The 13,570-nt window shown below is 42.7% G+C and overlaps 1 protein-coding gene across 1 annotated transcript in view; it reads right to left on the reverse strand.

The window, feature by feature from the left end:
* Window positions 1-221: 221 nt before the first annotated feature.
* LOC130092588 (uncharacterized) overlaps window positions 222-13,570 on the reverse strand; it is a 309,454-nt gene continuing 296,105 nt past the window's right edge. The window contains exons 4-5 of the mRNA XM_056260490.1: window positions 418-627; window positions 222-334 (exon numbers count right to left, since the gene is read on the reverse strand). Of these exons, the coding sequence (XP_056116465.1) occupies window positions 222-334; window positions 418-627 (323 nt within the window). The remainder of the gene's footprint in view (window positions 335-417; window positions 628-13,570) is intronic.

The raw sequence follows: 13,570 nt of genomic DNA on the forward strand, positions 1-13,570 counted from the left end.
CAGACTGGGATGAAGGAGCAGCAGACAAGGATGAGGCAGCAGCAGACTGTGATGAGGCAGCAGCAGACTGTGATGAGGGAGCAGCAGACTGGGATGAGGGAGCAGCAGACTGGGATGAGGGATGAACAGGCTGAATTGTAGGTGGGTTATAGTTAGCTTCATCTTCAAGGAAACTCAGTGTAGGATCCTCATTGATGTCCTCCTCAAACCCTTCATCCTGCTCATCTAACATTTACTTCCTCCAGCAGCTGGTCTGTCTGCTCATTGTCAGCATCCATTGACTGAAGTGGCTGCCCTGTCTGACTAAGTAGATAGTCCACTCCAATTAGCTCCCCTAAAAGACAAAATGCAGTGTGTTAAACATATAGCCCATTAGCAAAGAACCATGTGCTGTAAAATGTACTGTGAGAGTCTTACCGGTGTACTGTGCAGGAGGTTGGAACGTGGGCACAAGCTTCTCTCCAAAAACATTTATGCTGTTGGTGTTGATGCTTTGCACCACCTGCCCTGCGTAGGTGAGAAGAGGGGAGGATTTTATGGAAATTGATGCTACTGCCCGGTCTTGGTTCCACCTGTTCAGGCCTTCCAGGAGATACAACTGAAAATTCAGTATGTTAGCACTGGTTCCTGTAAAGAAGTGAACAATGAAAATTATTAAACTGGGATAATGAGTTCCTTCAGAAAATATAAAGTGATATTACATGTTCTATTGTGTTGAATATGTACTATACTGCAAAGACAATCTGCCACAAACCTGGAATGAACCTGTTTAAGTGGCAGTGGAAAGATTCAAGGGAGGTTGAGCCCCTAGCACATCTGTACTTCGTGAGAACTAATCCTCCCTTGGTGGTGGTGGTGGTGCCCGTCACAGTGTAGAGAAACACACCTGGCGGATCCTGGATCTGAACGCGCCAGATGTGCTCTATCCTCACTGTGTCCAGCAAAGGAACCCCCATCATATCTCTCCCCCTATCCCCCTTCAGTTCCTGCAGAAGCCTGTTAAGGTAGCGGGTTGTGGACTCCACCAATGTTCCCTCTAATTTTTTTTTTCTTGCTGAGCAAAACTTTTTTCTATTGGCCAGACATTTTTCGCCACCTGAGCAAAAATATTCTTTATAACTGACCTGTACAGCATACGTAGAAACAAAATGGTTTCAACATTCAGTTGTAACTTTTAACTTGAATGTGCCATTTCTATTTTATTTGACCCTTCATGTAACTTATTGGTATTAAATCATAATTTCGAAAAACAAGCAGTTAATTAAGAAGTCACTAAATGAAGCACATTTTAGGTTACCTGATATTTTTTTTACAGTGCTGTTAACTGTACAGTCTTTACCAAGAAATACTATGAAATATAATTTACAAAATCTTCTGCAGGACAGGTCAATTCTTTACAATAATAGAATATAGTATGAAATAAAAGTAAGGTGTTACACTGAGATGGTTTGGGAAAACCATAAAGTGTTTTTGTACAGTCAATTAATTGTGTACAGGAAGCATTAAACCATCAAAGTTAAATGATTATTTATTCCTTATGAATTTCCAATATTTTCTTTAGCAGGGGGTTTCAAACTTTTTAATGGCAATGAGCCCTAAACAATACCTGTTATAGTTATGTCTGTTCTGTATCTGTTTCCCTGAGTTTTCCCCGTCATTGTGTTTTTGGTTCAGTCCTGTTCCCAGTTTTCCCGCTCCTTGTTAGTGTTCAGTTTATTCACCTGTGTTCTGATTTGCCCCAGCTGTGTCTTGTTCCCTCATCCCGTCTGTGTATTTAATCCTGTCTGCTCTTTTGTTCATGGTCAGTTATTGAATGTATGTTTTAATGTGCTTACCACGAGTATCTTGTCTGTTCTGAATATAATTAAAGTCGACTGCTGCATTTAGATCCGACTTCAGCCTTTGTTTCCACGCAAATCACAACAGAATAACTGACCCACTAGGATCTAGCAGCCATGCCTACCTGGAGTCCTGATGTCCAGATCCTCCGTCTTCGCCAGGAGAATCGCGCCATCGAGGATTATGTCGCAGAATTCCTCGAGCTGGCATATCTCGCGCAAATGAACACCCACGGCCTGAAGATCTTCTTCCGCGGAGGATTATCGGAACCACTCCGGTCTCTGATGCCCGAACCTGGTCCTCACGGATCTTTAGAATGGTACGTTGACCTGGCCCTGTTGTGGAGCGGTTCCCCGTTTACTGTGGGCGTGGAGGAGAAGCTGCGAGAGCCTGCGCTTAACGTCAGCCCGGTCGCGCCCGCGCTTCACTTCAGCTGCTCAGCCGAGACACGCTCCACAAGCCTGCGCTTCACGTGAACCGAGTCGAGCCCGCTTTCCACGACATGCCTGAGCTTCTTCCTGCCGAGACCGACATGCCTGAGCTTCTTCCTGCCAAAATCGACATGCCTGAGGCTGAGCTTCTGTCTTCCGAACCCGCACGTCGCTTCAGCCTCGACGAACCCGAGTCAAGTGAGTCAAGTGCCGCCGAGTCAGGTGAGACCGCGCTTCCCGAGTCAAGCGAGTCAATTGCCGCCGAGTCAAGCGAGTCAAGTGCCGCCGAGTCAAGTGAGTCAAGCACCGCCGAGTCAAGTGAGTCAAGTGCCGCCGGGTCAAGTGAATCAAGTTCCGAGTCAAGTGAATCAAGTTCCGAGTCAAGTGAGTTTACCGAGTCTACCGAGTCAAGTGAGTCTACTGAGTCAAGTGAGTCTGCCGAGTCTACTGAGTCAAGTGAGTTTACCGAGTCTACTGAGTCAAGTGAGTCAAGTGAGTCTACCGAGTCTACCGAGTCTACTGAGTCAAGTGAGTCTACCGAGTCTACCGAGTCAAGTGAGTCTACCGAGTCAAGTGAGTCTACCGAGTCAAGTGAGTCTACCGAGTCAAGTACGTCCAGTAGTGAATCAAGCCCAGTGAAGCGTCGTCGCAGAAGGAGGAGGACTCGTTTGCTTCGCCAGGCTACGGAGGGTGTTCCCAGACTCCTCGCCCTGCCGGCCCCGCCTCTGCGCCTCGCCCTGCCGGCCCCGCCTCTGCGCCTCGCCCTCCGCCTCTGCGCCTCGCCCTGCCGGCCCCGCCTCTGCGCCTCGTCCTGCCTGCGCCCTTCAAGCTCCGGGAGGCCTGCCCGGAACCCATTTACCACCTGGAGGTTCCTCTCGAGGATTTCCCCAAGTATTTTTTTGGGGGGGGCAGAAGGTACTCCGTGAGGGCCATGGAGACGACGTCGACATGGTCCTCATCCTCGTCTGAGTCTGCTCCGACCTGGCCACCATCTCATCGTGCTCCGCTCTGGCCTTTGCCACGCCATGCTCCACCCTGGCCTTTGCCACGCCATGCTCCACCCTGGCCTTTGCCACGCCATGCTCCACCCTGGCCTTTGCCACGCCATGCTCCACCCTGGCCTTCGCCTCGTCCTGCTTCGCCTCATCCTGCTCCACCCTGGCCGCCGTCACGTCCTGCTCCGCCCTGGAGGCTTCCTGTTCCGGGCAAGCCACGCCCTCGTCAGCCTCCAGGGCGCCCACCCTCCCGCCCCTATTTGATGTTTATTCGGCGCGGGGACACGCCTTATGGAAGGGGGGGATAATGTTATAGTTATGTCTGTTCTGTATCTGTTTCCCTGAGTTTTCCCCGTCATTGTGTTTTTGGTTCAGTCCTGTTCCCAGTTTTCCCGCTCCTTGTTAGTGTTCAGTTTATTCACCTGTGTTCTGATTTGCCCCAGCTGTGTCTTGTTCCCTCATCCTGTCTGTGTATTTAATCCTGTCTGCTCTTTTGTTCATGGTCAGTTATTGAATGTATGTTTTAATGTGCGTACCACGAGTATCTTGTCTGTTCTGAATATAATTAAAGTCGACTGCTGCATTTAGATCCGACTTCAGCCTTTGTTTCCACGCAAATCACAACAATACCCTTGTGAGATTCTTTATTTAAGCTTATAATATAACAAAATATAGGCCTAATATAACCTAAACAATACCCTTGTGAGATTCTTTATTTAGGCTTATAATAAATATAGGCCTAATGTAATATAATATAAAAAACCGAATTAAAGTATTTGAAGTGATATAATATATCAGTTTAAATGCTTCAATTTGTTTACATATTATATTTTTATAATATGAAAACAAACTGAAGCATTTAAATAGATCTAATAGCTAAATATTTATCAAGAAAAGTGAATATGTGAACTCTTTTATAGTAATCTAACCATCCCTGAAACACCCCACACTCAAAAACATCTATTTAAACTAATGATATATTTTGAATTTGCACGCGGGTGGGTGTGTAATTGATACCGTTCTGTGTCCATCAACCTTTATTTCCACCACTTTAATCAAACCACTCTTCTTTAAAACATTATGATGGGATTTTATTTCACATGTCTTTGCGTTTCTCGTTGCCTCTCGTATTGAGCTATTTGGTCCGCACACACGACTCACTGTCAATCACACGTGCTCACATCATTCTCTTTCTATGAAACATGTAAACTGCATTCACCAGTTTTCACTCTATAGTGGTTGACCAGAGCACTGAAATTATTTCTTACTTAAACTACAATCAAATGGACTTCCGGTTTAACGTCTGACATGTGAGGTCGTAGGATCGGAAACTCTGCAAACTAATTGCTATATTTACTTTCTATATAAGTTATAACCCACTTAACTTACTCATCACAGCTGTTAAATTGTTTTGTGCGATATTTCTGAGCTTTGCGCCTCAATGTCAAAAGCTCCGCGACAGAAAAAGACTGATTTGGCGAGCTCTAACGGATCTGCAGAGTTAGCAAAAGATGAAACTAGCATAATGGAGGGTGCTACAATAATGTCAGCGATTAAGTCTTTGGAAGCTGGAATTTACCAAAAGTTTGACGCACATGCAGCGGAATTTCGGAAAGATATATCATCCCTGAGAGAAGAAGTACATAATTCACTAACGGCGGTAACTTCAGAAGTGAAAGCGCACGAGGATAAACTAACTAGTCTGGAAAATGCTACGTCAGAGTGGACGACTAGTCTGCAGGCACTTGAGCCCACCGTGACCTCCTTAGGGAACAAGATTACTGCTCTTCAGGCTAAGTGCACAGATTTGGAATGCCACTCCCGTCGAAGCAATTTGCGTCTTGCGGGTATTCCCGAGGGTTTGGAAGGTACACAGCCGACAATTTATCTCAGAAGCACTGCAAGAAATATTCAGCCTCCATGCACCCCGCTTCTTGCCCGAGCCCATCGTATGTTGGCAGCACGACCCGCGGAGGGTCAGAGACTGCGGGCATTTGTCATATGCTTTCACCGATTTGACGTCAAGGAAGACATTCTGCGGATGGCCATTCAATCCAAACAGCTCAAATTTAAAGACAGATCTGTCCATATTTTCCCTGATTTCCCCCCTGAGATCGCCAAAAAGAGGGCAGCGTATTACGACATGAAACGAGTGCTGAAGTCCAGATCGAATGTGAAATATGGACTGAGAGGTCTAACTGGCTTTCGAATCATGTATGAAGGTACTGAGCACAAGTTTGATAACCCAACTGAAGCGATGAACTATGTGAAAAGGCACATTGTGACTCCATAAGACAAGAGGACACGATCTGTTTGGCTGAGGTAATAGAAGGGTCAGCTGGTTGAAGTAGCTGCCTGACTTTCAAAGCTTATGGAGTAATGTTTGCTGAAAAAATATCATGTTATTCTTTCTACCTGCTCTATATATGTTAATGTTATATTACCAGAGCTGTGTCATTTTGAGTTAAAGTTAATTATTCTTCTCAAGAGTTATCGCATAGTTAAAAATAAAATAGGTGCTGAGGCTATTTTTCGCTCATTAGCCTATTATAACAATATTTAAAATTTCAGTTTCTTGTTTCTGTCATAACCATAAATGTGGTTGTAACATGATCTAGTGGTTTGCAGAGTCATGTTTCGAGTTTCGTGTTAAAGTGACTCGGGCGTATTGTTGGGTGTTAACCCAGGGAGGCGTACACTCCATCAAGGGTAGTGTTAGCTTGTTCATAGGGTGGGAGGGGGAAAGGGGAGTAGGGGTGGGGATGGAGGGATGGGTGGTGTTGCGGTTTCAAAGTTGAGCTCATTTTTAAGGTCATTTATTCTTCATGGTGTTCATTTTTGGGTGTCTTTTATACACGGATGTGTTACTGTCTATTTTAGGTCTTTGTTTTTTTTTGTCGTATTTTGTTATTTGGATTTCGTTTGTTTTCATTTTCTCCCGGAATATTTTAATTTCATTAAACACTTTAGCATGGAAAATTCTTTGAGATATGTTAGCTGGAATTGTAGGCTGTCAATAATCCTGTTAAACGCAACCGAGTCTTAAACCATCTGAAGAGCTTAAAGGCAGACTTTGTTTTTTTGCAAGAAACGCATCTCCGTTCTGCTGACCACTTCAGGTTAAAAAGGGATTGGGTAGGGCAGGTTTTCCATTCAATATTCCATTCTAAATCTAGAGGCTGTGCAATTTAATGCATATATCTGTCCCATTTATAGTCTCTGACACTATTGTAGATCAGAAAGGGAGATATATTATTGTATCAGGAACACTTTTCTCTACCCCCCTGACTCTTGCAAATGTTAATGTACCCAATTATGATGATCCTACGTTTATTTCTTCTTTTCTGTCTTGTATTCCTAATATTCACTCACACCCACTTATTTTGGCTGGGGACTTTAATTGTGTTATGTCTCCAGGTCTTGACAGATCTTCCAAAAAAATCATAGCTCTATCAAAATGTGCATCAGTTATCCTCACTTTTATGCAAAAGTACGGTATATGTGATGCATTCCGTCACTTGCATCCCTCTGATAGGAAGTATTCATTTTTTTCTCATGTTCACCAGACGTATTCTCGTATTGATTATTTCTTTCTGGACCATAAACTTCTTCCATATTTACAGGACTGTTCTTACCAAAGTATCGTCATTTCTGATCATGCACCTATTATATTAGAGCTTAAGATTCCACACCAGCCCCCTAAATACTTTCAATGGCGTCTTAATCCGGGTCTCCTTTCTGACAAGGATTTTATTAAACTTGTTTCTTCCAATATATCGAGTTTTATGGATGTCAATACCACACCAGGCATGCCATACTCAACCATTTGGGAAAGCCTGAAATGTTATTTGTGTGGTCTAATCATTTCTTATTCATCCCATAAAAATAAAGAAAGGAAACAAAAACTAATAGAAATATCCCACTCTATAGCGCATATTGATAGCCAGTATTCTTCTGATCCCTCCCCTGTGATTTTTGAAGAGCGTCAGTTATTACAGGCAGAATATGATATATTATCAACTGAAGAGGCTGAAAAACTGATTCTGTGTGCTCAACATAGGATTTATGAGCAAAGTGATAGAACAGGGAAGTTGCTTGCTCGGCAGATTCGTGAGGCTGAAGCATCCCGTATGATTCCCCAACTTAAATTACAATTAGGAGCCATCACAGCAAACTATAAAGAAATAAATTCTGATTTCAAAAAGTTTTATGTTGACTTATACTCCTCAGAATCCCCACCAGATGCTTTCACAATGAACACTTTCCTTAATGGAATTGAATTCACCGCTATTAATAAATTGTCCCATGACTCCTTAGAGAAGGACATTCAGGTGGAGGAAATTGAAGAATCTATAGCATCCATGAAATCTGGTAAGGCCCTAGGGCCTGACGGATTTCCATCCGAATTTTATTATTATTATTATTGCCTTTATTGTCATTACCTATAGCAACGAAATTTAAATTGCACTTCCCATGGTGGTAACACATATGACAAAACAACATCAATACATAAATACATTATAAGAGAGAACAAAATAACATGATAGAATAGTTAAAAAAATATAGTCATTAAAAATGCAGAGCAGTCTAAATGTTCATGAGTTCGGGAATTTTATAGCCTTTGGATAAAAACTATTCAGAAGTCTTGAGGTGCGACCCCGGAAAGATCTGTAGCGCCTTCCAGATGGCAGCAAAATAAAGAGGCCGTGACCTGGATGGGAACAGTCCTGAATTATATTCTTTGCCCGCTGCATGCATCTGGCGTGATATATGTCCATGAGTGAGGGGAGCTGTGTGTGAATAATATTTTGTGCTGATTTCCTAACTCTGTCCAGCGCTTTTTTGTCAGCAGCGGTGCAGCTACTAAACCACACCAGAATATCGTGTGAGATAATACTTTGGAGAGAACAGTTGTAAAAGGATAAAAGAAATTTCTGGGAGAGGTTAATTTTGTTGAGTGACCTGAGAAAGTACAGTCGTTGCTGTGCTTTCTTCACAAGGGCTGTAGTGTTGGTTGCCCAGGTGATGTCCTGTGAAATGTATGTCCCAAGGAATTTGAAGTCCTCAACCCTCTCCACAATTTCTCCATTAATGTAGACGGGGGCAAGGTCAATCTTCTTCCTGCGGAAATCTACCACCACCTCTTTGGTCTTAGAGGCGTTGAGAGACAGGTTGTTGGTGGAGCACCAGGCGGAGAGTTTTTGGATTTCATCCCTGTAGGCGGACTCATCATTGTTGTGAATAAGTCCAACTACAGTGGTGTCATCTGCAAACTTGATAATAGTATTACTTTCATGAACTGGGGTGCAGTCGTGAGTGTATAAAATGTAGAGTAAAGGGCTCAACACACAACCCTGGGGTGCCCCAGTGCTAAGTGTGAGAACAGGTGAAAGTTGCGAGCCCAGACGTACTGACTGGGAATGATCTGTAAGAAAGTCATTGATCCATCTGCAGATGTTTGTGCTGATGCCCAGTCCATGTAGCTTGGACACCAGTCTTCCAGGAATGATACAATTAAACGCAGAAATAAAGTCCACAAACAACAGTCTTGCATAGGTGCCAGGATGTTCCAGGTGGGCCAGCACACAGTGCAGGGCTGTGTTGATGGCATCGGCGGTTGACCTGTTTGCTTTATAAGCAAACTGGTGCTGGTCCAGTGTGGGGGGAAGAGAGGATGTTATATGTTTTAGCAGCAGTCTTTCAAAGCACTTCATAACAGTGGAAGTGAGAGCCACTGGTCTATAGTCATTGAAGCTACTCACAGCTGTTTTTTTCGGGGTCGGCACAATGATAGCAGATTTAAGGCACTTGGGAATGGAACAGGTAGACAGAGAGAGGTTAAAGATGGAAGTAAATACCCCAGCCAGCTGATCTGCGCAATCCCTCAACACTCTCCCAGGGATCCCATCGGGCCCGGCAGCCTTCCTGGGGTTCACGCCACGAAATGCCCTCCTGACGTCCTCTTCTCTCAAGGAGAATGTCGGGGCATCTTCTTTGGTCAAGTGTATTATTGGTCCGGCCGATGTTGACTCAGTCCCATTCGCCTCAAAGCGCGCAAAGAAATGATTGAGCTCCTCGGCCAGATTGCTGCTGGTACTTGGGCTTGGGTCTTTTGAACCCTTAGAGTTTGTGAGATGTTGTATTCCCTGCCAAACACGCCGTGAATCCCCTTCGTCAAAGAGCTCCTCTATCTTCCTCCTGTAAGCCACTTTTGCTTCCTTGATGCCTGTCTTTAATTTGGATCTGGCGGTACTGTATAATTCCGTATCCCTGGACTTAAAGGCTTTATCACGTTTTTTCAGCAGCAGCTTGACCTCCCTGTTCATCCATGGTTTATTGTTTTGATAACATTTGACCTGTCTTTCAACAGTGACATTATCAATGCAGGTCTTAATATAGTGCAAAACAGTGCAGGTGTAATCCTCAAGACTCTGCTGTGAGAAAAGTGCCCAGTCAGTGCGCTCAAAACAATCTTGCAATTGTGGAATCGCACTAGCAGGCCACAGTTTGGTTAGTTTAACAGAGTGCGTGGATCTCTTAAACACAGGTCTGTACTCAGGTGTGAGAAAGAGGGTCAGATGGTCAGACTGCCCTAAATGGGGGTGAGCTGAGACCTTGTATGCACCTCTAATATTACTATAAACATGATCCAGAGTATTATCACCTCTGGTTGGACATGTTACATACTGATTAAATTTGGGAAGTACAGTACACAGGTTAGCATGATTAAAGTCCCCTGCCACAATAAAGATTCCATCCGGGTGGGTGGATTGCAGTCTATTCATACTAGTTTGCAAGATGTCCATAGCTGCATTAGCATTAACGCTAGGTGGAATATAAACAGCCGTGATAAAAACAACAGTGAACTCACGCGGCAAATAGAAGGGCCGGCATCTCAGTGTGACAAACTCCACGTCTGGTGAGCAGTGTCTTTCAGTCAATGTGGCATCGGTGCTCCAGCTGTTGTTAGAGTAGATGCAGAGCCCCCCTCCTTTGCTCTTTCTGGAGTTGCCGGTTCTGTCGGCCCGATGTGCTGTACGACCCGCTAGTATAATAGCTTCATCCGGAATCCCAGAGTGCAGCCACGTCTCTGTAATTACTACCAGAGAGCAGTCTTTAGCGTAACTGTTTGCCTCGATGATCATCGCCAGCTCATCCATTTTGTTGCATAGCGATCTGGCATTGGACACAAAAAGGCTGGGCAGCGCGAGCCTGTGTGGTGCCCTCCTTAAAAGGACTCTAATCCCGGCTCTGCGACCTCGCTTCTGTCGTCGATCTCTGCGCCGCCTCCTGCGTCTATCTCCCGGTATAATAATCCACTTGCTCCCCGCTGGTCGCGAGATCTCCGGTGGTAAGTATTCAAAGTTGTACGTTTTGCTTATAACTAATTCTCCATACAGTGTCCCAATCTTTAAAAGTTCCTGTCGATTAAATGCCCGGGTGTTTGTAGACACGGACGTAAACAAAGCAAACAAACATAACCACATAGGGAAGAGCAAAGCCGCTGCAGTTTCCTGCGCCGCCATCCTGCCAACAATAATTATAAAGTATTCTCTAAATTGTTAAGCCCAGTTTTACTTTCGTTTTTTTTCAGAAAGTCTTCAGAATGGTTATTTGCCTGCGGGTCTTTACCAAGCGACTATTTCTCTGCTTCTAAAGAAAGACAAGAATCCACTTGAATGTGGTTCATATCGTCCCATCTCTTTGTTAAATTGTGACTATAAGATCTTAGGAAAACTCTCATCTATCTGTCTGGAAAACTCTATGGGTCAAATAATTTCACATGACCAAACTGGATTTATTCGGAATAGACATTCTTTTTCTAATATTAGGCGCCTTTTTAATATATTGTATTCTTCCCAATCAAACAATCCAGAGGTGGTTCTGTCACTCGACGCTGAAAAGGCGTTTGACCGTGTTGAATGGAATTATCTTTTTCAGATTTTAGGAAAATTCGGATTTGGCCCTACATTTGTCTCTTGGATCAAAATTTTATATGCGGCCCCTAAAGCTTCTGTACGTACTAATAATGTTCTTTCAGAATATTTCGAATTACAACGGGGCACAAGACAGGGTTGTCCTCTTTCCCCATTGCTATTTGCCATAGCCATTGAACCCCTTGCAATTGTTTAGTAGTTTCTCTGGATACAAACTAAATTTCTGTAAAAGTGAACTGTTCCCATTGAACTCATCTTCCCTTCAGATTTCATATTCAGATTTTCAATTTAAGGTTGTCAGAAATCGTTTTAAATACCTGGGGATTCAGGTGACTCATAAATACTCTGACCTATTCAAAGCCAATATTAGTCCTCTTTATAATCATGTGAAGTCTCTCTTCATGTCCTGGAAATGTCTCCCTCTTTCTTTGATAGGAAGGGTGAATATCATCAAAATGAATGTACTTCCTAAATTTTTATATCTTTTTCAATGCCTCCCTATTTTTATTCCAAAATCGTTTTTCACAGTTCTGCAACGGAATATTTCTTCTTTCATATGGGATAAGTCAAAACGAATTAATCAAAGTCATCTTATGAAACCAAAGTGTTTGGGTGGCCTGGCTCTGCCAAATTTTCAAACATATTATTGGGCAGCAAACATTAGGAATCTGTTATGTTGGGTGCAGCAGGATTTGCAATTAAAGAAGTTTCAGTGGGTACTATTGGAATCTGCCTCTTGTACTCCAGCAACTTTGACATCTTTATTATGTGTACCAATTCCCTATAAGCATACTACTTTAGTTTAAAAAAAAACCTGTTGTTAAACATTCATCAAGGATTTGGTCTCAATTACTTTTGGCGTTGGACCTTAAGGACCCTTGTACTACAGCGCCTGTTTTTTGTAATATATTATTTCCACCCTCTCTGATGGATGGGGCTTTTAATATCTGGAGGGATAATGGGCTATCTACAATTGATCAACTATACATAGATAACAATTTTGCATCCTTTACGCAACTCCAAGATAGAATTCACATCTATTTAGATACTTTCAGATACGGAACTTTATTCGCAAGCATTTTTCAAACTTTCCCTCTCTGCCATCTAAAAATATACTTGATAACATATTAGATCTCCATACTTCTTTGAAGGGGGTTATATCTAAAATATTTACTATAATCAATACAAAACAGTCCCCCTCAATGCGTCCGCTGAAGGCGCTCTGGGAGGAGGAACTGAATTTGCCCGAATACATTCATCATCTATAAATGCTAGGCACACCCTCATTCAATTTAAGGTAGTGCACAGGGTCCATTGGTCTAGAGTTAAACTAAGCAGAATATTCCCAGATCTTGACCCAACCTGCCTCCGCTGTTTAACTGAACCAGCTACGTTATCACATTCTTTCTGGTCTTGTCCGAAATTGTCAAATTTTTTGGTGAAAATCTTTGGATGCTTTTCTGTTATTTTTTCTTTAACAATAGACCCCAACCCGTTAACAGTACTATTTGGTATCCTGCCAGAACCTGTTCATCTAAACACATTGCAGGCTGACAGTGTAGCCTTTGGAACTCTACTGGCCAGGCGACTTATTCTTTTGAATTGGAAGGCAACAGCTCCCCCTTCTTATCGCCAATGGGTTTTTGACCTTTTGAATGCTCTTAGGATGGAAAAGATTCGGTTCGCAATGAAACAAAAGCCAAAATTATTTCTGAAAGTCTGGGTCCCCTTTATGGAGTACTTTAAGGAGTCAACAACTACATAATTTGTGGTGATTTGTTTTACCCCCTTTTATTTATTATTTTATTTTTTATTATTTTATTTTTATTACAAAACATTAAAAAAATTGTGTGCGTATGTGTGCATACAATTATGTTTGTCTTTTTTATTTTCAAAATCTGAATTAATGTATGTTACATCATGAGTGTATATGTATCTATATTACTTACACTTTATTACATGTTATTGTTACTCTCTGTCAGAATGAATGGAGGATGGAGCAGGCTTCACTCAATAATTACACTTAAATTTATTTTAAGAGTGCTGGCCTAATAAGTAGAGTTCATATATAGGCAAAAGAGGCCGCACTTTGCATAGACAGTTTATTTTACACAGACGCGTTTCGGCGTGTGCCTTCTTCAGTGTGCAGAGAATCATACTTTACCCAATCTTATATACCCACACCAGTTGACACCCATAATCACATCAACCAATAGTTTTAAAATGATGCACATGTTGCCAATGTTTCAATGAGTCCATTAATGAAAGACAAAGACACATATTTGATACAGCATAATACTCATAATATGTTTACAGGAAACAGCTTAAAGACAGGTCCTCATTCATTCCATTGGGGATACATGTGTTT

This window comes from Rhinichthys klamathensis, unplaced genomic scaffold, assembly GCF_029890125.1.
Source record: "Rhinichthys klamathensis goyatoka isolate OS25496 unplaced genomic scaffold, OSU_Roscu_1.1 h1tg000176l_1, whole genome shotgun sequence".
Lineage (NCBI taxonomy): Eukaryota > Metazoa > Chordata > Actinopteri > Cypriniformes > Leuciscidae > Rhinichthys > Rhinichthys klamathensis.